This window comes from Aulonocara stuartgranti (genome assembly GCF_965226115.1).
Source record: "Aulonocara stuartgranti genome assembly, chromosome: 18".
NCBI lineage: Eukaryota > Metazoa > Chordata > Actinopteri > Cichliformes > Cichlidae > Aulonocara > Aulonocara stuartgranti.
Window position 1 is genome coordinate 31,914,962 of NC_138954.1, and position 26,489 is coordinate 31,941,450.

Below are 26,489 nucleotides of genomic sequence, written 5' to 3' on the forward strand. Positions count from 1 at the left end.
GCGTCCATATCACACATGTCCGACGCCTTGATATATTTATTTTCACCTTGTAGACCTCGAAATGCTACCAAATGTCAATATAAATTAATCAAGGCACATGTATTTGTGTGATTATTAATTTGACTTATTTCCCAATTCTGACTATTTCGACCTATGGTCTACGCCAGCTACAATAGTTTCGAGTGAGACTTTTAATTTGAAAAGACCGGAGCACACGTCTGCTGGCTAAGGCGGAAGTGGAACAACGAATGGACGTGTCCAGTGTGACCGTGTAGATAACTTTAAACAAAACATTTGCTTTTTGTACCACGAATATATACTCTTACCATCTTATCTCGCATCCATGATGTTCAACAGACAGACGAGTCTCTGGATGGGTGATGTATGTTTGAAATCCATGTTTCTGTGTGTGATCTTAGCTTAGCTATGTGTGGCGACTGCTAGCTAGGTTGAGTTATGGTAACCTACTACTTGTAAAATGTTGGACTAAACTGTCTTCCAGTGTACACAGTTTGAAAAGATTTGGTGTAACATAATTCAATAATACCACATATTAACGATTAACGACGATAAGTCATCAAACAACTCTAATGTTATTGTCTGTGGCCAGGCTCCTCCTCGTATTGTGGCGAGCTTTAGCAAGTGATGCGAGCTAATCATTAAAGTTTAAATATAACGCCAACAAAGATTAACAGATTAAGCCGTAAAAAGTGCCACACACAAAATTATTCTCTAAACTCAAAGTTGGTATAGGGTTAAGCGAAAGGACAATTTTTTTTTTTTTAGTTTGAAAAAAAAAACCAAACAAAAAAACAACCTCGGTCTGGAGGCGCGCTGTGCCTGTGCTAAAGACACACAGATGATCGATCAAATTCAAATTTTATTTGTCTCTCTCTCTCACACACACACACACACACACACACACACACACACACACACACACACACACACACACACACACACAACCATACACAGTATGACATGGGGGTGAAATGCTTGTAGCTGTGCAATGCCCGACCATTAAATGACAGAAAAAGGTTTTACAGTATTTACAATTTACAGGTTACTACAAAAATTTACAAATTAACTTGGAAATTTACAGTAAAAAAAAATGTGCAAATAGCAGAAAGAGATTATCAAGATTATAAATTATAGGAAGTTTAATCAGTTTTATTGGTTGTGCGTTTTGACTTTTGCTGTGGGTTTGGGCGACATCAAAATCCCAAATGTGTCGTTTTTTGTCAGTCATGTTAGTTGTGCATTTTCTCATGTGATTTCGAAACCGCTTAATTACATAGGAATGCTAAAATGAGGTTTAATTTGTGTGCGTTTGGTTATTTTTACTAAATATTCTGTAGTAGCTTCTGTAGTAGAAACAAGTATCAGTTAGGCTACGTTCACACTGCAGGTCTTGATGCTCAATTCCGATTTTTTGATCAAATCTGATTTTTTTTGTCTGCTTGTTCACACTACAAATAAAAAGTGACAGCAAACGCGCTCTAGTGTGAACCCTCAAAGCGGCCCGCGTGCGCAAAAGAAGACGTCACACACAACGCGCTCTGTTTAGACCCAGAGCAAACAGTATTGTTTGACTGATGGCCCTTAATGTAAAGACTTGTTTCCGGCTTTACGTTTCCCAATTTTGCTTTAAGTTATAAAGTTATTTTGTTATTTACATTTGGCCTAATAATGATCCTTATCGCTGTTTTAGAGAAGAGCGGTGCTTCAAAGGATAGTTGCAGATTTCTATCAGAATCTGCAGATTATACAAATAAAATGTTCACGTTGTCTTCCCAACAGTTTCACTGACCTCTACACTGGATGGGCAGGAAGCGTTCACATGTCTTCTCTGGCGCTGATAATTGGCGTCTGTCTTGTGTCAGTGACGTAAAAGATGGATTTAATGCGACATGACCGTTCAAACAGCAGTCGCTTTCTAAAACATCAGATATGTATCGGATTCAGCACCACATACGAGAGTGACCCAGATCGGATTTGATAATATCGGATTTGTGCTGTTCACACTGTCATACCATGATCGGATATGGGTCGCATAGGGTCAAAAAAGTCGCATTTGATGCACTTTCACCTAAAGTGTGAACGTAGCCTTAGAACAAAGAGCCATGCTTTGTTGCATTGTACTGTATTATTGCGTAATAACATACAGTAAATCATAAACATTCATTGTATTATATTGCACAGAACCTAATGTGGTGCATATGATGTTTCTTTGTATTTGTGTGTAGCTCGACCCATATATGGATGAGAACTTCATCAAACAGGCCTTTAGTGCTATGGGAGAGTCTCCATTTGGGGTCAAGATCATCACTCACAGGATAACAGGGTAGGATATATGCATCAGCCTAAATGTATATGTATTAACTCCGCTAGACCACTGAAGTTCTGCTGTGGTATCTGCACCAAGATGTTACCAACAGATCCTTTAAATGATGGAGGCCACACCTCACAACTTGCAGAACTTAGACTTGTTTGTCCAGCACATCCCACAGATGCTTGATTGGATTGACATCTGGGGAATTTGGGAGCCAAGTGAACACCTCAAATTCATTGCTGTGTTCCTGTTATCAGGGCGCATTATCCTCCTGAAATAGCCACACAGCCATCAGGAAAAAGAGTTACCATGAAAGGTTGCACACGGTCTGCAGCACTCTTTAGATAGGCGGCAAGTGTCAAAGAGACATTCACATGGATGGCAGGACCCAAAGTTTCCCCGAAGAATATCGCACAAAGCATTACTCCACTCTCTCAATTTCTAAGCGTTGCCCATTTCTCCTGCTTGTAACACATCAACTTTGAGGACAAAATGTTCAGTGGCTCCCTAATATATCACCCACCAACAGGTGCCATGATGAAAAGATAATGAGTGCTATTCACTTCATATGTTAGTGGTCATAATGTTATGCCTGATCTGTCTGCGTTTTTCCCGCCTCTTTCTCGTTCAACACTAAAAGTAGCTACCGGTTCTGTTCTCTTGTGCAGCGGTTCAGCAGGATACTGTTTTGTGGAGCTGGCAGATGAAGCGAGTGTGGAGCGGTGTGTCCAGAGACTCAACGGGAAACTGGTTCCTGGATCAAACCCGGTCAGTTCTGTAGTGCAGTTGATATTTACTCACATATATTATTCATCATTATTATTTCATCATAAATACAAAAATATTGTTGACATGTAATACCGCCTTCCTTTTTCAGTAGAATTATCAAACAGTACTTGACTGTTGATCTGTGGATAGTGGAGCTCAACTAGTCTTGGTCCTGCTTTGTTAGGACAGAAACACAGTGTTAGGTGCTTAGGAGTCAGTTTAACATCCTGTTGTTATTGTCTCTGTGAACACACCAGATTTTTGTTGCTCTTAGTGCTGTCACTGTGAGGATTTCCCTGTCAGTTTAAACCAGTTTTATCAAGAAGCAAAACTAGTTAAACATCATGTTAAGTGCAGCTGTCTCATACTAACTGCAGAGACGGCTGGTCCAGTTAAGTCTGGTGATGCAAGACAAAAAAAGGCATCCCATCTTTCAAATTTCAGTTCCAAGTGGTTTGGGAAGTTGTGAGCTTTAGCTGCTTGCTCCTTGGTTTGAAATGCTTTTGGCCCCGTGGGCTGGCCAAGCTACTGGGCTCCCCTGTTCACTGGGCTGTATCTGCTGCTGAAGGTGGCTAAGAGGCTTGTACATGAATGTACTTTGTTTGAAGCTGGTGAATAGAGTCTCTGGTAGGAACTAACTGAGGAATGGGCTAAAGGCTGGTCTGGGTGGTGGAGGTATGTAAACCCAAATAACAACCATAGTAACTCCACTTTTTATTTCCAGCAATATCAGTGCTATACTACATGTCTTTGGTGTGTCTGCCTAGCTTAGTGTGTGTTCTTTCTCTTCCTTTGTGCAGCCCCGGAAGTTTAAGCTAAACTATGCCACCTATGGGAAACGGCCAGAAGCAGGGTAAGGCTTTACTTCCATTCAGTCTTTGTTTGCTACATAACGCCAAACTTTTGGAGGCAGTTTTCTGTAGAATTTAGTTCCTCCAGCTAACTTGCCTAGCTGGAGGAAGAGACGGCACAGAAAAGAGGAACGAAAACAACGGACGGCAATCGGGGCAAAAAATAAATGAGAACAGAGAGAAGATAGAAGTTAATGACATGCAGCAGTGGCATACAGGTCCATACATTTTTGGACAATAACAGTTTTCTATTGATTTATTTTGTTTTACCCTCAGCCATAAAAGGCTGCTGGGGTGTTGCCATCACCTTGCCAGGTGGGTGGGCGGGCAACATGGGCCACCCACCCTGAGAACGAAGCACCGTAGGAGTTTCAAATTAAGCCCTCTGACCTTGACCTTGAGGTCAAAAAATCTGGTGAATGCAATAACTCAAGAAGGAAGTCATCTAGGATTTTAAAATTGATACTATAGGTATATAGTAAAATGGTTGTAATTCATAAGCGATTAACACAACACTTCACTTGAACACCTCGAATTAAAGCTGAAAGCCTCCACGTCAATCACATTTTGATTGCTTAATTTAAAATCCACTGTGGTGATGTGTAGAAGCAATGTGACCAAAGAAATGTTGTCCATAAACTTCTGGCCCTCATTGTATAAACAGTGAAAGCTGAGGGTGACATGCATCATGGGAGGGGGTCAGGAAATGGGCAATTACAATTTTATGATCTAAAACTGAACAAAGTTGTTCCGTAAATTATCCAGCTTCCAATACACTTCCTGTTTAAATACGAAGGATAACTTGCATAACAGTCCTTATTAAGTGGGATGTGGGCTAAAGCAGTCAACATATCAGTATATCAGTCTATCATACTGAGTAAGAATATTTGATCTTGCTTCTCTCAGGCCAGAGTTCTCAGTTTTCGTGGGCGACTTGGCTTCTGAGATAGATGACTTCCAGCTGCATCAAGTTTTTAAGAAGTACCCTTCATGCAAAGGAGCCAAAGTAGTCACCGACCAGTATGGATACTCAAGGTACGTCAGCTCATTGAGGTGCACGTGACAGCGGCAGCAGTATTATTCTGTTTGACTGTGAATTTTGTATTTCTTCCTATAGTATGATGTATTGCCTTCTTGTATGAATGTTGTAAGAGTATACTGTAATTTTTTTTTTCTGTTTTCTGTGCTATAATAATGATTTGGATAGCAGTGCTATGGACGTTGACCATCAGTGCATCTTCATCTATTTTCGGAAAAAAAAAGGCTGAAGAAATGTTTTCTTGCCGTCTTAATGCTAAAACTATTGTTTTCCCCATATAGGCTAAGCAAGAGCAACTCACAATTCAAGTGATGCTACCTCATGTTAAAAGTAAAACAACAAGTTTCAGTTCTACCATAATAATACCCATTATATTCTGTTTCTCATTATAAGTGGCTATTAAATGCCAAGTATGGAGTGTGCGTTGGCGGTGCAAAGGAGGCGTAACTGTTCTCTGACTTGCAGAGGCTATGGCTTTGTCAAGTTTGGAGAGGAGAGCGAGCAGAAGAAGGCGATCGAGGAGTGCCAGGGTACAATGCTGGGAGGAAAGCCACTCAGGCTCAGTATTGCTGTTGCAAAGAGGTAAGACCCAGACAAGGATAAGAGAGAATAGAATAGAGAAAGTGCCAAAGAAAATAGGACAGAGGAATTTGGATTCACCTGAACTCAGTTTTATTTACTTGGCGCCAAACCACAACAAAACTCACCACAAGTGATTGTATATTGGTAGGCAAAGATTCTACAATAATGGAGAGGAACACCCCAACATTCATGTGATGGCCTATGAGCAAGCACTTGATGATGGAAAGGAAAAAAAACCTTTTTAACAGGAAGGAGGAAGGAGAACTCTGGCAGAACCAAGCTCAGGGAGGGCCATCTACTACAGTCGGTTAGACTGAGAGGACAGAGAAAAGCAGTGGGAGGTGGGATAAAAAACACTCTGAATAAGAGAGTCAGAGTTTAATAATGACCAATTGTTAAATGCAGAGTGCTTTATAACCATAGAGAGGGAAAAGAGGTGAGTGACCAGAGCCTAGGATGATTGTAGCACAGGGTCAGTGCTGGTGAAGGCTTCACTGAGGGCTAGCAGGACAAGAGAAAGAGAAACCTGGGGTTTTTATTATTATCAGGTCTTATTTGATAGTCTTTTAGTAACCAAAAGACTGAACTAAAATTCACACTTTAAAATTCAATCTGCCTCAAAGTCAGCCTGACTGGAAAAATACAGTCATGTAAAATGAAAGTAGACCCTCTTTCAATTTCAAGATTTAGGACATAATAACATAATAGCAAGTCTTAAAATGAGTAAATGCAGCCTGAGATGACCAACAATATATTATACTCTCATAATTTACAAAGAACTATGATAATAATCAAATAGATGTAGTTAAGTGTGACCACCTCTGTAAAAGCAGATGTTTTGGCAGTTTGCTGGTCTGGAGAGTTCATGTGTGTTTTAACACAAAGCTAAGAAGGTCTTAGGGAAGCAGTTATTGTTGCGCATCAGTCTGGGAAAGGTTAGAAGGCCACTTCAAAACATTCTGAAGTCAGTCATTCTCCAGTGACAAAGATTATTCACAAGTTTAAAATATTCAAGACATCTTCCCAGGAGGGGACCAGTCAAAGTCCAGACCTGCATTTTGGTAAATGGCCTGTATTTGTATAGCGCTTTTCTAGTCCCTAAGGACCCCAAAGTGCTTCACACTACATTCAGTCATTCACCCATTCACACACACATTCACACACTGGCGATGGCAAGCTACATTGTAGCCACAGCTGCCCTGGGACGTACTGACAGAGGCGAGGCTGCCGGACACTGGCGCCACCGGGCCCTCTGACCACCACCAGTATTTTGGCTCTGTTTTTGCTAACTGACATGATGCAGTATGCCATGTGTTACTGGTTTGATGTAGTGTTTACCTAAACTTTAACACCTGCTAAGGACCCGGTTAGGTTTATTATATAGATATCCAAAAGCTTACTTAGGTGTACTTTCTACCATTACCATATGACTGATTTATATTTGATTTGTCTGTAACAAAAGTATAGTCCAGTTTACTGTTTCAGCATATGTCTACACCTTTAAATCCATCCAGGCTCCTCTGAGACATGTTCATTCATGAAGATCTTTCATCAGATAACCTTCAAACAAACCAAAAATTGTTCTTTTTGTTGTTTTACAGCCAGAAGATGAGCAGCTACCACGGGGGCCAGGGCCAGAATTACCAGAGCAACTACAACCAGACTCAGTCTGGTTACTATGGCAGCCATAGTGGTGGAAGCCAGGGTTACTATTCTCAGTGGGGGGGCTACGACCAGTATGGTGGCTACAACAGTACCGGCTACAACAGCGGCTATGGCAGCGGCTACAACAGTGGCTACAACTACGGTTACGGAGCCTATGGATACCCACCACCAGGTCACATGATGCCACCACCTCCCATGGGGATGCCACCAATGTCCACAGACATGTCAGGAGCCGTAGAGGTAAGGGGAACACTTTCACACCAGTGCTTAAAGGAACCCTGACATTTCAGGAAGTTAGCAAAGCTTAGCAAAATGACTTTTAGCGTGAGAAACTGCTAACCTTTGCTAAAGAACAATCAGCTTCCTTCCAAAAGTTTAAGATTCTCATTTACATCATTTATCATGTTATATAGAATGCTCACAAGTAATTCATCCAAACACCAGCTCTCTTTACCCAGAATGGGCCAATTGAACAAAGCAGCTTCAGTGTAGACAGGACAAGTGACACTGCTGAGTTAACTGACTGCAAACTGTTGTCACTGCCAAGTGAAAATGTTCACTGAAACATGTTCACTGTATACACCCAGTACACATAGCACAGCTGACACATTGTCCGTGTTTATATTGTGTTAATTAGTGCCATGTATTATCACATCCAGGCAGTTTTCAGATTTATTTCCATGTTTGAGAAAGTAGTTCTAATCCCTGATGTCATTCTGCAGCAGAGCCATGTGGAGGCTGAAGACATAGATGAGGATAATGCAGAAGGTAAGGCTGAGTCACATAACATTAGGGAAAAAATCTATCCAGAGAAATGTCGGAGACACTCACAGAGTGGGGATTTGCATTGTGGTTTCTTTTTTCTAGAGCCCATTCCCGAGTGTGACGTCGACCTGTGGAACAAAGATTTCATGCAGCGCAGTGAGGAGCTCTACGATGCCATGATGAATTGTCACTGGGAGGCTCTGGACTCTGTTGACTCCCCCATCCCCTCATTCTCTTGATAATGTCCCCCACCCCCCCTGAAATTTTTCATTTTTAAAAAACGTTTTTGGTTTTTTATCCCCAAAATCTTAACAACACACTGACACCTTCTAGTGGCCAGCTTTCATTTCCTGTGTCAGTTCTCACTAAGACTGATAATACAAACACGTTCCTCTTTAAACACCTAAAATATTCACAGACTTGGCTGTAACAGTTAGCATGTTAGCAACAAACAGCAGGTCAGTCATTATTCAGTGCTCTGTAGTTTATACCATCTGAGGTGCTGCAGCTGACCAGCGCTCAGAAGCTGTAGTACTGCAGACTTGAGTGTCATCCACCACCACTGAATTATGCCACTGAGGAACCAACTGTAGTTATTTGGTGATGGAATGACCAGCAGATGCACATTCAGCAACGTTGAGATTGACATCTGCAAACAAAAATGAAAACCATGCCTTTATTGTCTTTTGTCATGTACTTCCTGTGAGTCCAGGATGATCATTAGAATTGCTTTGTACATACACAGCATCGATCCTTCTCATCTTTTTTTTTTTTTTTTTTTTTAAATGAAGGAATTCCTGTCTTTTAGAAAAATTTCTGATAGATTATTGAACTCATTTAGGAAGAGTTGAAAACTGAGTTTACACCCTACAGAAAAACACATCAATTGGAAACGTTATCTGTTTTTCAAACAAGAAGCTCACAATCTTTCTATGTGCTAGATGAACGAGACAAACTCCCAACATGTTCGAGTGCTGTGAAAACTGTGTGAGGACTTTAACGGCTGATTTGATGTCAGACTTCGAGGCAGCCATCAACTGCTCTTTGATGGCTGAAGTTTTGTATATATTTTCTTTCTGGAGATGTTTTATCAATAAAATGAATTAAGGTGGAAAAATGTCTCTTGAGTTTGTCTTTACAGCCAATACTGGAAGGAAAGTATTAAAATATACAGCAATAATAAAAATGCTGTTATAAGTTAAGAAAACATTCAGTTGTCTTCTTAAACTATTTATTGTATACAGAAGATGGGCGAAGAAACATCGATATTACTCACTTTAAGTCATAATGTTACCAATATGGCTACAGTAGTGTTGGTAACCGTATTTGGACTAGAGGGTGGTGTGATAAGTCATCAATAAATAGTAGTTTGCTGGGTTGCTACATCCATGAACTGTATAGGTGCATTTTGTTCTTGAAAAGCATAATATAAATAAATCTTACATATGTCAGGACACCTGTGAGTCACACAAGGTGGGCCAGTTAGAAAAAAGTAGAAAAGAAATGTACCCTCTGTACAAGGAAGGAAACTTAACTAGAGGAATATAAGAGTTGGCTCCCGAGGTTGCCATTTGTTTTGGATCCACAGTTGGAGGCCTCAGTCGCCTTAATCTCTCTCTTCTGTCTTGTTTTTTGACCCAGTATTAACCATTTTTGAAGGGCTAATTGCGAAATTATCAGCGAGCAAGTGTAAGAATTTTACACACCTCTAACAATGAATAGGGGTGAATCCTAAGCCTTAGTATAATTTTAAACAGATACATATACATAAACCTACAAAGAGCAGTAAACACCAGAGCAGGTGATTACAGCCACAAAGAAAATCTACTGGCACTCTGAATAAAAATTGCGATTTCTTTATCCACCCTGCACCCCTATGCAGAGTGGAGCAGTTTATTTGGGCTGGCCTGTTAGAGCAGAGTGAAGCAGAAACCGGTTACACCCTAAGGGCCAAGGCCTGATCACCAGATTCTTTCCCCGGAGCTCTCTCCCAAGGCCTACGGAGCCCCGTAACCCTATTCCAGACGATGCTTTGTGCCATCGTTTTTTGTTCACCTGCCTGATTCCTTTGGCTTTGGTTATACTGAGCTTTGACTTTAAATTGCCTCACGTAAGCTTGTTTTGACCTCCAACAGTCTGAATGTTGTATTTAAGCCTTCACACCAAGTCAAGTTATTTTGACAGTTCTTTCCCTTTTTCACTCCCATCAAAGACTATTAAATATATTTTAGATAAAGTGATCATGCATTAGCACAAGTTAAAATCAAATAGAAGTTATATCTATTAAATGAGCACAAGATAAAAAAAAAAACTGTCAGCAGGAGAAATAAAGTCATGGAATTCGGAACTATGAACTATGAACTCTCACTAACAGCCAGATGTTAGTGAGACTAGACTTTCTTCCAGTGAAAAACATTCCCTGTAAAAATGGCTTGGTTTAAAGTTTGCTTGGTCATCTGGTCTGATTTACTGCTACTGTTCATGTTTATACTATTCTACTTGTTAAAAATAACAAACAAGTAGCCTACAAATACTTTGTTCCTCTACTTAAGTAGAATTTTCAGGTATCTGTACTTCATTTGAGTATTCATTTTTTTCATTTTTTTTAAAATTCTTTACACTTTTACTCCCTACATTTTAACACAAATATCTATACTACCTACTCCTTACGTCTTCAAAACAGGCTCCTTACTTTAGGTTCAACTGTATCATTTATAGCGATTATTAAAGTATAAAAGTATAAAAGTGGGCGACACCAGTGATATTGTAGTCAGGATCTAGCTTGCGCTAAAGAGAAATGAGCACAAAGAGTGTAACATTTCTACACAACATAATTTTTCAACAACATTTCTATCAGCTCGACAAACATCACCAAAAACACAGACTGGAATTTACCATGTTTCACTGAGCAGTTCTTACCCTTAAACATAACCTCTCGTCTTCCTCTCCTGTCCTTTCTTTTCTTACATCTTTCTCCATCTCTGAGTGAAGTTAATGCTCTTTCTTTTATCTCCCCGAAAAAAAAAATGTCAGCTGGAGCTTTGTCTAGCGACACATTCTGTAACAAACTGCACACAAAATAATATTCAAAGGTTATCTGTGATTTTATCATTTTGAATCCCATATTTTATCAGTATATGATGTATTTTGATAAAATATTTATTTTTTTATACTGTGAAATGTCCTGAAAAACAAAATATACAAAACAGTATATATGACATCAAGGACCCATGGCACACAGCTTTGCAGGTACTTTATGTTTGTTTATGATATTTCCACGCGTGGTCTCACAGCCTGGTTTTTTAACTTTAAACCCCAAAGTAGCCCCTACAGACTTGGTCAGCATCTGACAAAGCGTGGGGACAAGAACAAGAAGAACTGGAGCAAATGGTACTACTGTACCATGCACTAATTATGTGTTCATCAAATGTTTCATGAACATTCAGGGTAGTTATGTGCAGGATAAACAGGTTAGCTTGCATCAATCTGGTGAATTTACAGTAAAACACTGTGTTAGCCTGATACTCAGTGGCTGTAGTTGTCAGTGTTAGGTTACATGTAGTGTAGATGATGGATTTGCATTTAAGCTGATGATGCTTAGATTCATTCACTGAATGAATTCATCCACCTGTCTAGTATAAAGGCAACATCCAGTATACTGTTAGTGTAAGAAATGAAACTCCACCGAGATGGCTGTGAAACACATGTTGAAGTCAGTCGTTTAAATCCACAAAGAGCAGCAGCTAAGCTGATCACAATTTGTCCACTAATGCTCAAGCTTACATTCGAAATTATTGTGAGTGTTAGCATTTTCCCCACGTTGAGCCAGTACAACAGATCTTAGTGTTCCCCCACTTGCCAAATCTCACTTAACATTCTTTAAAAGAAAAAAATATTTTACTTATTGTGTCCTAAACAACAGATTCAAGCTGGGTGCATTCATTAGAATTTAGATTTGACTAATATGTGTATTCTCATGTACTAATATCATTTTAATATTATATTAATATAGCGGCAGGTCCAGTTATCTATGCATAAAAATGGTTAGTAGAATTGTCCTTCAAGGAGCTGCTTTTCACTTTCTTTTTCTCTTGTACTTGAGTAAAGAAGTTTAATCACTACTCTTCAACTTTTACTGGAGTATTTTTTTAATGCAACTATTGTACGGTTACATTGTAACATCTCTGAGTGAGAGACTATCTCTCCACTTCATTACATATTCCATATGTACGGGGTGTAACGCCACGGCCAATGGGGGTCATACCCCGTACATATGGAATATGTAACAGAGTGCAGAGATAGTCTCGCTATGATAAAGAACTGCACTTCTGCTTTAGAACAGAATGTCTATATTTTGCCACCTCTGGCTACAAGTGACAGGACTGTAGCTTTTGGCACTTCTTCATTGCCTTGAAGTCCACAGCAAAAAATCTGGACAAAACAGAAAGTGAGCAAACTCGACCAAATTAATGTCTCTGTAAATCTGCTTCTGTGTTCTCCATTTGTCTTTCCAGTGCTGGGTTGATTTGGCTGTCACACAATTCTAGCTTTCAAAGGAAGAGCAGATGTGAATCATCGGTTGTATGTAACAGAAAAGGTAAATAAACATATTTGACATGAAAGAATTAAGAGGTCTGATAACCCACACTGTACATCTGTTTGTTTGGAATTCAATTTATTTTACAGTTAGTTCTCAAATGTTTGTTTGTTTGTTTTTTAAGTTAATTGCAGTGATCGTGATTTGGTTGTTTCAGTTGTGCATCCTCCACGTCATTACCGACAGCCTTTATGTTAAGTAGTCCCAAACCAGGCCTCCCGGGGCAGTACCAGCTGGGCCCCAGGCGGTACCAGCCCTGATATAGTCCTCTCCAGCTGAGACAGCCAAGAGCACCCCCCAGCAGCTGGGTGGGGAACTGAGGAAAGTAAGCTAAGAGACAGAGCAACAAGAAGATCCAGAGCCAGAGCAGAAGAACACAGAACAGAAAGAGGATTCTCAGTGGGGCATCTGAGATTCCCCCAAGGCTCAAATAAGGTCCAAACACAGCTGTTTCCTCTACCAGCAGCAGGCAGCAAAGGCAGAGAAGGAAAATGTCTTCAGAAACCTCATATCCCCTCCACAGCATTCCAGCTTTCAGACACTCAGACTTGCTCTCCCCCTCTCGCAGCACCAGCAGAGTCTGGCCATTTGTGACCACTGTTCCAGCTTCTAAAGGTTCATAGCAGCTTCCTGTGGCATTCTCCAGGAGGTCCAAGAGTTTGCAAAAACCAAGCCATAGTCCACCGGCCACCGCAAGCCGTGAGAGGTGGCGGATGGAGAGAGACAGGGAACGACGGACGGAAAAGGAGAGGAGGAAAACAAAAGAGCCAACAAAGATGCAGGTCCAACCCCAACCAGAGTGCAAGAACATCCTGGAAGAAGGAGAACAGAGATGAGAGCAGTGGAGACAGGACGTGATGGAAGAAGAAATTATATCGACTGAATATGAAATATTAAATATCAGGACAGAACAAAGTTGACAGGAAGTGTAACAGGAAGCAGTCTCACCTGTAGAGGAAGTGATTCTTCTTGGCAAAGATGCTGTGGTGAGACACCCAAAGACTCAGCATGGGACCGAACATCACCAGTGCTGACAACAACAGGTGGAAGTGCCGCCGGAACAAGGTGGTACCCATAAACCTGGCTGCCAGGTCTGTCAGGACTACAAGGACTGTGCTGAGGAACATTTGGACCAAAATGCTGACTGAATTTCAAACAATATACAAAAGCCACCTGCTGCTCGCTGTGTTTGTGCAGATTATCCACCTCAGACCCAACAGTGTTCACTGTTTCATGTGATGAATCTGTAATCCTCTACAGAATGCATGTAACGCTAACCACACATTACATTTGCAGAAGAATTCAAGAAGAAACAAGAAGAATTCACCATCTTATGTAGTCCAGGAGATAGTAGCAATGACCAGACAAATGCAAATGCACAATAAAGTCACTGAATTTAGGGAAACAAACTGCAGTTTTCAAAGATTAGATCCATTGGAGCATGATTATTAATGATGATTGATCCTCCAGAAATCCACTGTTGCTTAGGGGTGTGATAAAAGTCCACTAATGTTAGCTGCTGTGACGTTAGTATTTACTTCCAGGGGTATGTATGAATGAATTGACAACTGGCGTTTGACAACCCATGAAATCCAGCCCTCAAATTCTTCAGTCCAGCAGGCACTTCTACTGAGTCAGGGAAGTTTGCTGTTCTCCATTCACAGCTTTAGTTCAGAGCTGAGTGAGCTTCTGTTGAAGAAGTTCTCTCCTTCCTGGTTTCCTGCTATGCGACTGTGAGACTGTGCGTTTGTCACTGGTCACGCCTGCACTGATTCTTCAAAAATGCAGTGTCAACCCAGCTGTGACACTCAGAGACATCCCATAGTTGTAGCTCCAGAATACTCTTCTGCTATCTTCAGTGTAACAGTAGCTTCTCCCTCAGTGCTCTTGTCATTCACAACCACCCAATATGTACATAGTGTGCTCTTACCCGTGTCACATTGCTCATATTGGAGTAGCTGAAGGTCGAACCACTGACATGGATTTCTTGACAGTAAAATGGATATCATGGGGTTTCAGATTATTCACATTAATGCAAAGCAAAGTTAAAGGGTGAGAGTAAACTGAGCAATGCTGACTTGAGCAGCGTCATGAACCAGAAGTGACATCAATTAAATTAAATGTGTCACATTATGTGTGTGTTTGTATGTGTCCTGGTGTATTAATAGCTATAACCTTTGTACTGTATCTGAGCTGAGGCTCAGCTGCTGTAGAAGTCTGTCTCTGTCAATCACTTGCTGTCCTTTCTTGCTCTCCGCGGTCTGCTGTCATTCTGTTTCATTTAGTTTCTTTAATTGAGCCAAATTGACCAAGGCACTTCTGTCCTCTCAGCACCCAGTCACTTAAAGTCCACAGAGCTCTCTCTGTAACAATTTCTGTTATACACAGTGATCCTTCAACTCTTAGTGGCTCTTACATCATACCAATAAATGGCACTATTATTATTATTATTATTATTGTTATTGTTGTTGTTGTTGTTACGTTGTACTGTTGTGCTGTTTTAGCATGCTCTAAATAAGTCCAGTTTTTCTTATTTTTTTCTTATAATTTCATCTGCATTGGTTGTTATTAAGTCTTTGTTTTTGTTTACTTTTTAAATATATAGCTGTTTTGCTTTTTAGTCAGATTAATTTTCAGTTATATTCATACTACATATCAACTGTATGCCATTCTGTAAACTTCACTTTCATTTTAAGCAGCACTAGATCTTTCCTGCTTAGCAGTCTCAGTGTTGTTGCATTAATTACTTACAGTCAATAGCTTTGTCTTCAATGTAGACTTCATAGAAAATTAGCTCTGATAAATTCAATATTTTGGGAAATACATTACATAACTGTAACCAGCATCTTATGAGCAGGCTTTGTTGAGGAAATCCATGACATGAAAGGATCTGAATCACACTTTTTGATACCTGACCAAGACTATGTTTAGTGTGCTGAGTAAGTTACAAAACGTGTTTGTGTTCTAGGAGTATCGTTACAGGCCACAGTATTCCCCCTCTGTCTTTTTATGTCACTGTAACTCTTTCAGCATGTTCTTTTTTAAGCCCTTGTTCAAGATTGGTGCCTACTGTCAGTCCTGCCTCCTGTACTGAACCAATGGTCCAGTGCAATCCTCCAATGAAGCTGGACAGCCTATGTCAAGACAACACCAATGCATCATTAAGATTAGTCTGCTAGAAGCAATGAATAGTGGATAAGCTCCGATGAATGGATAAACAATTAAAATAGAAAGCTTCAACTATATATAAAACTATAGTTTTATAGTTTTTGTAAGCATGAAAAAAATGATGAGAACTCAATCAGCCACTGAAATATGTTCAGTATTTTTATTTACTCTCATTGTATTACCTAAACTAATGTCTCTATTAGTGTGTGTGTTTCTGTGTTATGTGTTGTTACACTGTAACACCGTCTGATTTACAGGTGTATAATTTTACACAGACTGCCGCATCTCTCTGCACTGTTCAATATTTTGGCTAAAAGGAAATACCAATCTCATCATTTTCAAAATGCCACCTAAAAAAGCAAACCCAGGAGTTGAAGAGGAGTTGGAGGAGATTAGGAAATCGCTTAATTTCATGTCTGATGAACTGAGCAAAGTGGCTAAACAACAAGGTATGCTACATGACCTAATGGATGAAATAAAACAACTAAAAAACCTCATAAAGGACAAGGACAAGAAAATAGACGACTTGGAACGGCGAATCGAGGACCTTGAACAATACACAAGAATGGATGATTTAATCATAAGTGGTCTGGAGACGCAACACCGAACCTACGCCAGAGTAACAGCTGGCGGAGGTAAAGACGGTGAAGATGCCCCGGTAGAGGAGCAGCAAACGCTTGAACAGCAAGTGATAAAATTCCTTCAAACGAAGAATGTAAGTATTCAGAGCCATCATATTGCAGCATGCCACACGCTCCCCAGAAAAGACAGTAAAACAAAGCCAGCAATCATTCTTCGGTTTGTGAGTCGCAAAACAAAGATTGAGTTACTGAAACAGGGTAAGAAGCTAAAAGGGACTGGTGTGTATTTAAATGAACATTTAACGAAAAAGACTGCTGAAATTGCAAGACAGGCACGCATCCTGAGAAAACAAAATAAGATACAAGCGACATGGACGAGGAACTGCAAAGTAATGATAAGACTAAATGGCAATCCCGAAGAAGCGAAAGTTGTGATGATAAGAGAACTCAAAGACTTAGAGCAATATAAATAATCAGGAATCTGCTATGGAATCTATTGGAAAAGTGACGATTGGATAATGAACAATGGGTATGGAAAGTATTTCTGGCCTTATGGCTCAAAAACAATGGAAACAACAACAACAAAAACACATAAATGACAAGTTTGGACACAGATTATAGGTTTCCATTCGGAGATATTGAAGAGGAAGACTTTGATTATGAAAAGGACTGTCAAGGTGGTTATTTTGCCACACACGCTGAGAAAACGAACTTCAAAACGTTTAACTATGCAGAGCACAACATGAATGACCCTGAAAGTAGCATTGACCCAGATACCCACTTCTACAATAACACCAATAATACTTGTGAGTACTATACAGATGACCAATTCAATGTGAATATTAAAATGGCAAATGCATTGTCGGTCATACATTTCAATAGTAGAAGCCTGTATAAAAATTTTTCTAAAATTACAGAATGTTTAAGTAAGTTAAAAAAGTTTAATATAATTGCAATATCAGAAACATGGCTCGATAATGAGAAAGTTAGGGACTGGAAGGATACGAATTATTTACAATGAACAGGTTAACGACTAATGCAATGGAAAGGACTACGAGTAAGACATGTATCTGCGGCAAGCTGTGCAAGAACCAGCGTGGCCTAAAGGTCCATCAGGCTAGAATGAAATGTTTGGAGCGGCAGAGTGAGGTGCAACGCACAGGTCCTGAACCTGGTGAGACGCAGGAGGAGCCCGGCCAGGAGGCACCCCACAGAGCCCAGTCCCTCCATGCACAGGACTCTTCCAATCCAAGCAGTGTAGTTCCACAACAGCGGATTAAGTGGCCCCCAGCCAGCAGCCAGAGCGAGTGGCAGAAGTTTGATGAGGATGTCTCCAACATCATACAAGCTGTGGCCAAAAGAGGTGCCGACAGCAGGCTTAAAACAATGACCACCATCATAGTCAGCTACGCCTCAGAAAGGTTCGGCCTGATCGAGAAGTGTAACAACAAGACCCCTTGCACCATGAACCGCAGGGCCATGAAGATTCATCAACTACGCCAGGAGCTTAGGAGCCTTAAGAAGCAGTTCAAGAACGCTGATGCGGAGGAGAAGCAAGCTTTAGAGGAGCTGCATAACATCTTGCGGAAGAAGCTGATTACCCTCCGTAGAGCAGAATGGCACAGGAGGCGAGGAAGAGAGAGAGCCAGGAAACGTGCAGCTTTCATTGCTGATCCCTTTCGATTTTCCAAACAATTGCTTGGGGTCAAGCGAAGCGGGCAGTTGGAGTGCTCAGCAGAGGAGGTGAATAACTTCCTTCATGAGACCACGAGTGACCCATTGAGGGAACAAGACTTGGGACCAAACAAAGCTCTCATCAACCCTGCCCCACCATCAGTAGAGTTCAAGTTGACGGAGCCAAGTTTGAAGGAGGTGTGTGAGGTCATCAAAGCAGCCCGCTCAGCATCCTCCCCAGGTCCCAGTGGCGTACCCTACCTTGTCTATAAGCGCTGCCCAGAGCTGCTCCGCCACCTGTGGAAGATCTTAAAGGTGATATGGCGGAGAGGGAGAGTTGCTGATCAGTGGAGGTGCGCAGAGGGAGTCTGGATTCCCAAAGAGGAGGATTCGAAAAACATAAACCAGTTTCGGAGTATCTCGCTATTGAGCGTGGAGGGGAAGGTGTTTTTTAGCGTTGTCTCCCGGAGATTGACCGAGTTTCTCCTTAGAAACAATTACATTGATCCATCAGTTCAGAAGGGGGGAATCCCAGGAGTTCCTGGTTGCCTAGAGCACACTGGTGTAGTTACACACCTTATAAGAGAAGCACATGAGAACAGAGGCGACCTAGCTGTATTGTGGCTGGACCTAACTAATGCGTATGGGTCGATCCCACACAAACTGGTTGAGCATGCTTTGCACCTCCACCACGTCCCCAGCAAGATCAAGGACCTAATCCTGGACTATTACGCCAATTTCAGGCTTAGGGTCACTTCTAGGGCAGTTACTTCAGACTGGCACCGACTCCAAAAAGGTATAATAACAGGCTGTACCATCTCAGTTACGCTCTTTGCCCTGGCAATGAACATGGTGGTAAAGGCTGCGGAGGTGGAGTGCAGAGGGCCGTTAACAAGGTCAGGTGTTCGTCAGCCCCCTATCAGAGCCTATATGGATGACCTCACCATTACAACATCATCAGTTCCCGGGTGTAGGTGGATCTTGCAAGGTCTTGAGAGACTCATCTCATGGGCAAGGATGAGTTTTAAACCTTCCAAGTCAAGATCGATGGTACTGAAGAAGGGCAAGGTGACGGACAAGTTCCGGTTCTCAATTTCAGGAACCATTATTCCATCCATAACGGAACAACCAGTTAAGAGCTTGGGGAAACTCTTTGACTCCAGCCTGAAAGACTCTACTGCTATCCAGAAGGCAAATGAGGAGCTGGGAGCGTGGCTTATTAAGGTGGACAAGTCCGGCTTGCCTGGAAGATTTAAAGCCTGGATCTACCAGCATTCCATCCTGCCCCGAATCCTGTGGCCCTTGCTTGTCTATACAGTTCCAATAACTACTGTGGAATCCCTTGAAAGAAAGATCAGTGGCTTTCTTCGTAAGTGGCTGGGACTTCCCCGCAGTCTCACCAGCGCTGCCTTGTATGGGACAAGCAACAGCGTGCAGTTACCCTTCAGTGGTCTCACAGAAGAGTTCAAGGTGGCTCGCACACGAGAAGCCCTACAGTACAGAGATTCTAAAGACTGCAAGGTGGCATCAGCAGGCATTGAGGTAAGGACAGGAAGAAAGTGGAAGGCTGAGAAGGCAGTTGAGGTGGCGGAGTCACGCCTAAGGCAGAAAACACTAATGGGGGTCTTAGCAACAGGGGGAGCAGGCTTGGGGTACATCCCAAAGGCCCAGGTCAGCAGGGCACAGGGAAAGGAGAGACACCAGCTACTCCAGGAAGAGGTCCGAGCAGGTGTGGAGGAGGAGCGAGTAAGCAGAGCTGTAGGCCTTAAGCGGCAGGGAGCATGGACAAGGTGGGAGAGCACCTTGCAGCGCAAGGTCACCTGGGCAAACATCATGCAGGCAGACTTCCACCGGATCCGATTCCTAGTGCAGGCAGTATACGACACTCTGCCAAGCCCAGCAAACCTCCATTTGTGGGGAAAGAGCGAGACACCTGCCTGTCCCCTGTGCTCTGGAAGAGGGACCCTAGAACACCTCCTTAGCAGCTGCCCAAGGGCCCTGGCTGATGGTCGGTATCGTTGGCGGCACGACCAGGTGCTCAGAGTAGTTGCTGAAAAGATTGCCTCAGCAATCAGCATCAGCAAGCATCATCATGCTCCGAGGAAGGCAATCTCTTTTATTAAGGCTGGAGAGAAACCCCAGGGGCGCCCACATTTGACAACTGGCCTTCTCAACACAGCCTCTGATTGGCAGCTACAGGCTGACCTGGGTAAACAACTAAAGTTTCCTCAGAACATTGCAGAAACATCACTCCGGCCAGACTTGATAATTATTTCTGAGGCCTCAAAACAGCTGATCATGCTGGAACTCACAGTGCCCTGGGAAGAGCGGATTGAGGAGGCTAATGAAAGGAAACGAGGAAAGTACCAGGAACTAGTGCAAGAGTGCAGGGGAAGGGGCTGGAAGACTTTCTATGAGCCCATAGAAGTGGGTTGTAGGGGCTTTGCAGGACGATCACTCTGCAAAGTTCTAGGCCGGCTGGGCGTGGCTGGGGCAGCCAAGAAGAGGGCCATCCAGGCTGTGAGTGAAGCGGCAGAGAAAGCCACAAGGTGGCTGTGGATTAAGAGGGCTGATCCGTGGGTAGCTACTGGTACGCAAGTCGGGGCCTGATCACCCCCGGCTGGGTCGCCTGGGCGAGGGTGTATGATGTTGTGAGACCCGAAACACCTGATGACCCTAGGATACATCACTGAAGATGCGTACCAGTGCATCCAGGAGATGTGTCTTTATAGTATAGGGTGAATAAATAGTTATGACAGTGATTTAAAAAGGTGTAGTTCATTTTCCTTGTTTAAAAACATGTTTAAAAATAGAGTATTAGAAAAATATATAAATCAAGAATGAAAAGAACAAAAAGGAGAAAAAAAAACAACAACCTCTTGATTCTTTACTTTGATGTAGTTACTTATCTAAGGTGGAAAGTTTTTTTTTTCTTTGTTTTGTTTGTTTGTTTGTTTGTTTGTTTTGTTTGGTTTTTGCTTTGTTTTATTATTTTCTTCAAGCCCTGTGTACAGGAGCTGCATACAAAAAGATATTTTGTGAAAAGGGTTGGCGTAATAAGCAAATGCTTCAGCCAATACCTTTTGATTAGCCTTGTCTCATGCTTTCTTTCTTTATGGTAGATTTTTGTTCTGTTTTCACTGTTTTTTGTTTTTTTTTTCTCACTGTTTTCACTGAGATTTGAATTTGAATGCTAATCAATCAATAAAATCAAATCAAATAATGTACATATTCAGCATGAACAAATATGAGTGAATAATTGAAAAATACTTTATCTGAGATGTGGCAAATTCTTTTGTTACAGCAGTTGAAATGATGATGAAATCAGGTTCATCTTTCTTTAACTTATTATTTGACCATTCATCTGCATTGTTACTTCTATCCCGAGCAGCTCCACCATCGTGAGATGATTTCCACATGATTGCAAACAACAGCGTTTGTAAGATTCAGTGTAGCGCTGTCTGTAGCGCAACAGCACTCCCAAGAGCAATACAGAGACCCTCTGTGCTTGGATTTCATTATTGTAGTGCTGCTGACATCTACAGGAAAAGCTTTTTTTTACTTGAAAGAATCCCCCACCCCACGCGTCTTAAAAAAATGTGGATTATTGAGAGTCAATGAGAACCATTATCTTGTTGTTAGAGCTACGCTTTTTTAATATTCAGTTTGGAGAACTGGAGTTTTGACTGCAGAACGATCTGTTGAAGGCTATTTGTATTTGAATACGCATTATTGGACAATCAACATTAGCCTAAAATTAAATATGGAGAAATGTTGTTTTGAGACTGTCATGGTCCATCTACACTGAACAAAAATATAAACGCAACACCTTTGTTACTGCTCCCATTTCCCATGGGATGGACGTAGAGACCTAAAATTCATTCCAGATACACAATATAACCATCCCTCCCAAACAGTGGTCACAAATCAGTCCAAATGTGTGGTAGTGGGCACATCTGCTATATTGAGATAATCCATCCCACCTCACAGGTGTGCCACATCAGGATGCTGATCTGACATCATGAGTAGTGCACAGGTGTACCTCAGACTGCCCACAACAAAAGGCCACCCTGGAATGTGCAGTTTTTTGCGCTATTGGGGGTCTGGGGACCCAGAACCGGTCAGTATCTGGTGTGACCACCATTTGCCTCATGCAGTGCAACACATCGTCGCATGGAGTCTATCAGATTGTCAATTGTGGCCTGTGGCATGTTGGTCCACTCCACTTCAATGGCTGTGCGAGGTTGTTGGATATTCGTGGGAACTGGTACACGCTGTCGTATACGCCGGTCAAGCACATCCCGAACATGCTCAATGGGTGACATGTCCGGTGACTATGCTGGCCATGCAAGAACTGGGACGTTCTCAGCTGCCATCTGCCCTGAACAATGTGAACCATGATTCATCCGTGAAGCGCACACCTCTCCAACGTGCCAGACGCCATCGAATGTGAGCATTTGCCCACACAAGTCTGTTACGGCGACGAGCTGGAGTCAGGTCAAGACCCCGATGAGGACGACGGGCATGCAGTTGAGCGTCCCTGAGACGGTTTCTGACAGTTTGTGCAGAAATTGTTTGGTTGTGCAAACCAATTGTTCCAACAGCTGTCTGGGTGGCTGGTCTCAGACGATCTTGGAGGTGAACCTGCTGGATGTGGAGGTCCTGGGCTGGTGTGGTTACACGAGGTCTGCGGTTGTGAGGCCGGTTGGATGTGCTGCCATATTCTCTGAAACGCCTGTGGAGACGGCTTATGGTTGAGAAATGAACATTCAATGCACGGGCGACAGATCTGGTTGACATTCCTGCTGTCAGCATGCCAATTGCACGCTCCCTCATTGCTTGTGGCATCTGTGGCATTTTGCTGTGAGACAAAACTGCACATTCCAGGGTGGCCTTTTGTTGTGGGCAGTCTGAGGTACACCTGTGCACTACTCATGATGTCAGATCAGCATCCTGATGTGGCACACCTGTGAGGTGGGATGGATTATCTCAATATAGCAGATGTGCCCACTACCACACATTTGGACTGATTTGTGACCACTGTTTGGGAGGGATGGTTATATTGTGTATCTGGAATGAATTTTAGGTCTCTACGTCCATCCCATGGGGAATGGGAGCAGTAACAAAGGTGTTGCATTTATATTTTTGTTCAGTGTATTTATATAGCCAAAGCACAGCAACAGTCACCTCAAGGGGCTTTATATTGTAAGGTAGACCCTACAATAATACATACATGTTTTTTTTTATGTCCTTGTTTAAATATGTGCTGTGGTGTGGTCTCACTTTGCTTGTGACTTCTTCATGTTTAGAAATATAATGGATAAATAAAACACATTATATTTAATAATGCAAAGCACAATCTTATAATAGGATGGGAGCATGCTTGTGCTATGAACTCCCTGCCTCCACATGCTCATGTGATCGACCAGTGGACAGGTACATTTATATATAATATATTAGAACTTATATGTATAGTGTATGCTTTTGAATTGGGGGTGAACAAAAACCCTGCCACTCTGTGGATCAGCTGAGACATAACAGTTTACTGCAACCGGTGTAATAGTCATAGTCACTTTCATGTAACAAGTAATGGACAGTATGGACCCTAAACATAACCTGAACTCAAACAAGCCATCACCAAGTAAACTTGGTTTGTGCCCCCAAAGGATGACTATAAAAAATATGACTATAAATGTCCCTATGACACACACACACACACACACACACACACACACACACACACACACACACACACACACTTACACTTACATTTACATGCAGGCACACACCAGTGATCAGACCAGTCAGACCATAGTAAGTCAATGGTCACATTCTTCCTTTTCAATCTCAATACTCGTAGTTGCTTTTCAAAATCTGGTGATATCATTGTGACAATGAGTCATGCTCCTGTTTACCAGGATGCCATTGCTGCGATCCTCTGGTGTGACAATCCTGTGTTCAGCTGTAGCAGACCACAGAGTCGACAACACAAAGTAATGGAGGCATCATGTAGGTACAACTGTAGAGCAGACAGAACAGTGGGGGATTTAGAGATACCTTCAAAATTTCGAGTTATGCATGTCAAAAAAAAACTTTGTTCAGTGGCAGAAACAAGTTTCAGTACCCCTCTGATGCCAACAGTCACTCCTGAAAAGGAGACAGAATTGAACATGATTTATTGATATACAGATTTCAATTAATCTATTTGGCAGTTAAACTCTGACGGCCCAACACAGCAGAATGATAGGAGTTAGAGCAGGACCCAGTGGAGTCTAGATGCTGGTGGTGGAGATGAAGATGGAGGCTTGGATGGAGCCTGAGTAACTTGTAAGGTAAGGAGGAGATGGGGAGGAGGTGGGTTGCATGAAGGCATCTGCAAGGCAGAATGACAGATTTAAAGTATGGGGAGTGGAGGCTGATTGGCCTTGAGAACGCAGGGAGAAAGATGATTGGACTAGACCAGTGATGTCCACAGTGAGCTTGACAGAGTGGGAAAGTGATGTAAAACTTAAATTAGCCACCAAAAACCTGGAAAGCAGACAGATGTGTGACCACAGATCTTTCTGATTGAACTTAAAATAATTATATAATAATTGTTATCCAGCAAAAAAAATAAATAAAAAAATAGTCAACTGACACTTGTCTCTTATATGTCTTCAAGTAAGCTCCCAGTTAATAATGTTAACTTATGAAAATAGTTCTTCAAAGGGAGCATTATGGGTCAGCATGTTGGACAAAATTATGACCCAGACCCAGTTATCCTGCTGACTGCTTGGGGTTTTCTTTCAAAATCTTCACATAGCTTTCTTCTTCACGATTCCTTGCACCTTGATGAGATTATGCTCCCTCTTCTCAGGAAAACAGAGGGAGAGAGAAAGGGAAGATATGCTGCAAAGGGCAACGGGTTGGAACCAAACCTAGGCCGGCTGCTCTCTGCAAGGCAGCATATGGTCACCCGCTCATCCCAGTGAGCTAAACCAGCAGCCAAGTGAAGTGCAACCTCGCACTCCATCCCTCTGCAAGGTTGGAGTGATTGTTTTCATTGGAACTACATTTCCCAACTTGGCTAAGTCATTCACAAGTGTTTTGGCCATTGTTATGGTGTCTCTGGACACATCTCTAGGTAATTTTCTTTCCAGAATCTTTGAAACCTTTCGCTTCCTACATCTGTCAAGCTTGTTCTGTACTGTGTGACTCTGAATTTCTCTTTGATGTGATAGAAAGCTAGTAATGCTGTGCTGCCTCTCCCACTTCCGGATCCATTAAAGGGTTGGCTATCTGTGTGGCAGTCATCGAAGCTGTCAGCTGTGGGATCTCGCCTCTAATCCCCCTTAAAGACTGACTGGCAACACAAACAGCTGCTGACCTGATCTCCTCTGCCCTGTCCTGCTGCTGAAAATGTTCCAAACTGGAAAGCCAGAAAGGACAGACAGGGTCAGACATGCTGGAGTCCTCTTTCATACTTTAACATATAATTTTATGTTTTTTACTTTATTTTTTTACTAACTAAACTCATTTTGTATTGTCCTTTGTAGTTCAAAAAGTAACATTATACCAGCCTGACAATAACCGCTTTAGCCTCTCCGTGTAGTTGTGGTGGATATTTTTTCTTCTATGACTATATCTTCTGTGCATGGCTCAGATCTGTTCTTGTAAAAGCAAGCCTTTATCTCTCCACCTGCTATCAGGTGGAGAATGCTACTGATAGTGTGGACAGTACACAGGCTCTAACAGTTCATCCAGTCTGCTCATGCAGTGGAAAGCAGCGGGGTCAGGCAAGGTAGCAAATAAAAGGTCTATTATTAATCTATCACACCGGCAGTTATTAAAGTGCACACATGCTTAATACATAAACAATGACAGGACAAAGGTGAGCGCTACATTCTATTGATAGGCTACTTTAAACTTAGTATACTAGTAACTAAAAAAGTATGCTTGACTCTGAATGGTTCACTTCAGAGGAGTAAATAAATGTTCTGAGTGATAGCATCATTCATGAGGGGTCACTAAAGGATTTAATGAACATGATGATGTGAGTATGTTCTGTTTGTTAACACTGTTAATAAATGGTACATTAATAGTGAAATAAATTGTAATAAACAATTACTGTTAATAAACAATTAAATTATTGTATACACCAGGGGTGGGCAATTCCAGGCTCCGAGGGCCGCTGTCCTGCAGGTTTTAGATCTCACCTTGGGTCAACACACCTGAATCACATGATTAGTTCGTTACCAGGCCTCTGGAGAACTTCAGGAGCTAATTTAGCCATTTAAATCAGCTGTGTTGGTTCAAGGACACATCTAAAACCTGCAGGGACACCGGCCCTCGAGGCCTGGAGTTGCCCACCCCTGGTATACACTCACCTGTCAATTCATTGGTTATATATTGATAGTACTAGGTTGGACTCTCTTTTGACTTCAGAACTACTTTAATTGATTATGGCATGAATTCAAAGAGTTGCTGG

The 26,489-nt window shown here is 41.9% G+C and overlaps 2 protein-coding genes across 2 annotated transcripts; one reads left to right on the top strand and one right to left on the bottom strand.

Moving 5' to 3' along the window:
• The first annotated feature begins 213 nt into the window (after positions 1 to 213).
• Positions 214 to 9,119, top strand: trnau1apb (tRNA selenocysteine 1 associated protein 1b). Its single transcript, XM_082512998.1, has 9 exons — positions 214 to 382; positions 2,247 to 2,344; positions 3,001 to 3,100; positions 3,901 to 3,953; positions 4,858 to 4,986; positions 5,456 to 5,572; positions 7,174 to 7,477; positions 7,960 to 8,005; positions 8,105 to 9,119. Exons 1-9 carry the CDS (start codon positions 344 to 346, stop codon positions 8,239 to 8,241), a joined length of 1,023 nt encoding a protein of 340 aa, XP_082369124.1. The 5' UTR covers positions 214 to 343; the 3' UTR covers positions 8,242 to 9,119.
• A 3,077-nt stretch (positions 9,120 to 12,196) lies between these two features.
• Positions 12,197 to 14,532, bottom strand: fitm1l (fat storage inducing transmembrane protein 1, like). The gene is made up of 2 exons (XM_082512218.1): positions 13,548 to 14,532; positions 12,197 to 13,411 (listed from the first exon to the last, which is right to left on the bottom strand). The coding sequence occupies exons 1-2, from the start codon at positions 13,724 to 13,726 to the stop codon at positions 12,724 to 12,726; spliced, it is 867 nt and encodes a 288-aa protein (XP_082368344.1). The 5' UTR covers positions 13,727 to 14,532; the 3' UTR covers positions 12,197 to 12,723.
• Between the last annotated feature and the right edge of the window lie 11,957 nt (positions 14,533 to 26,489).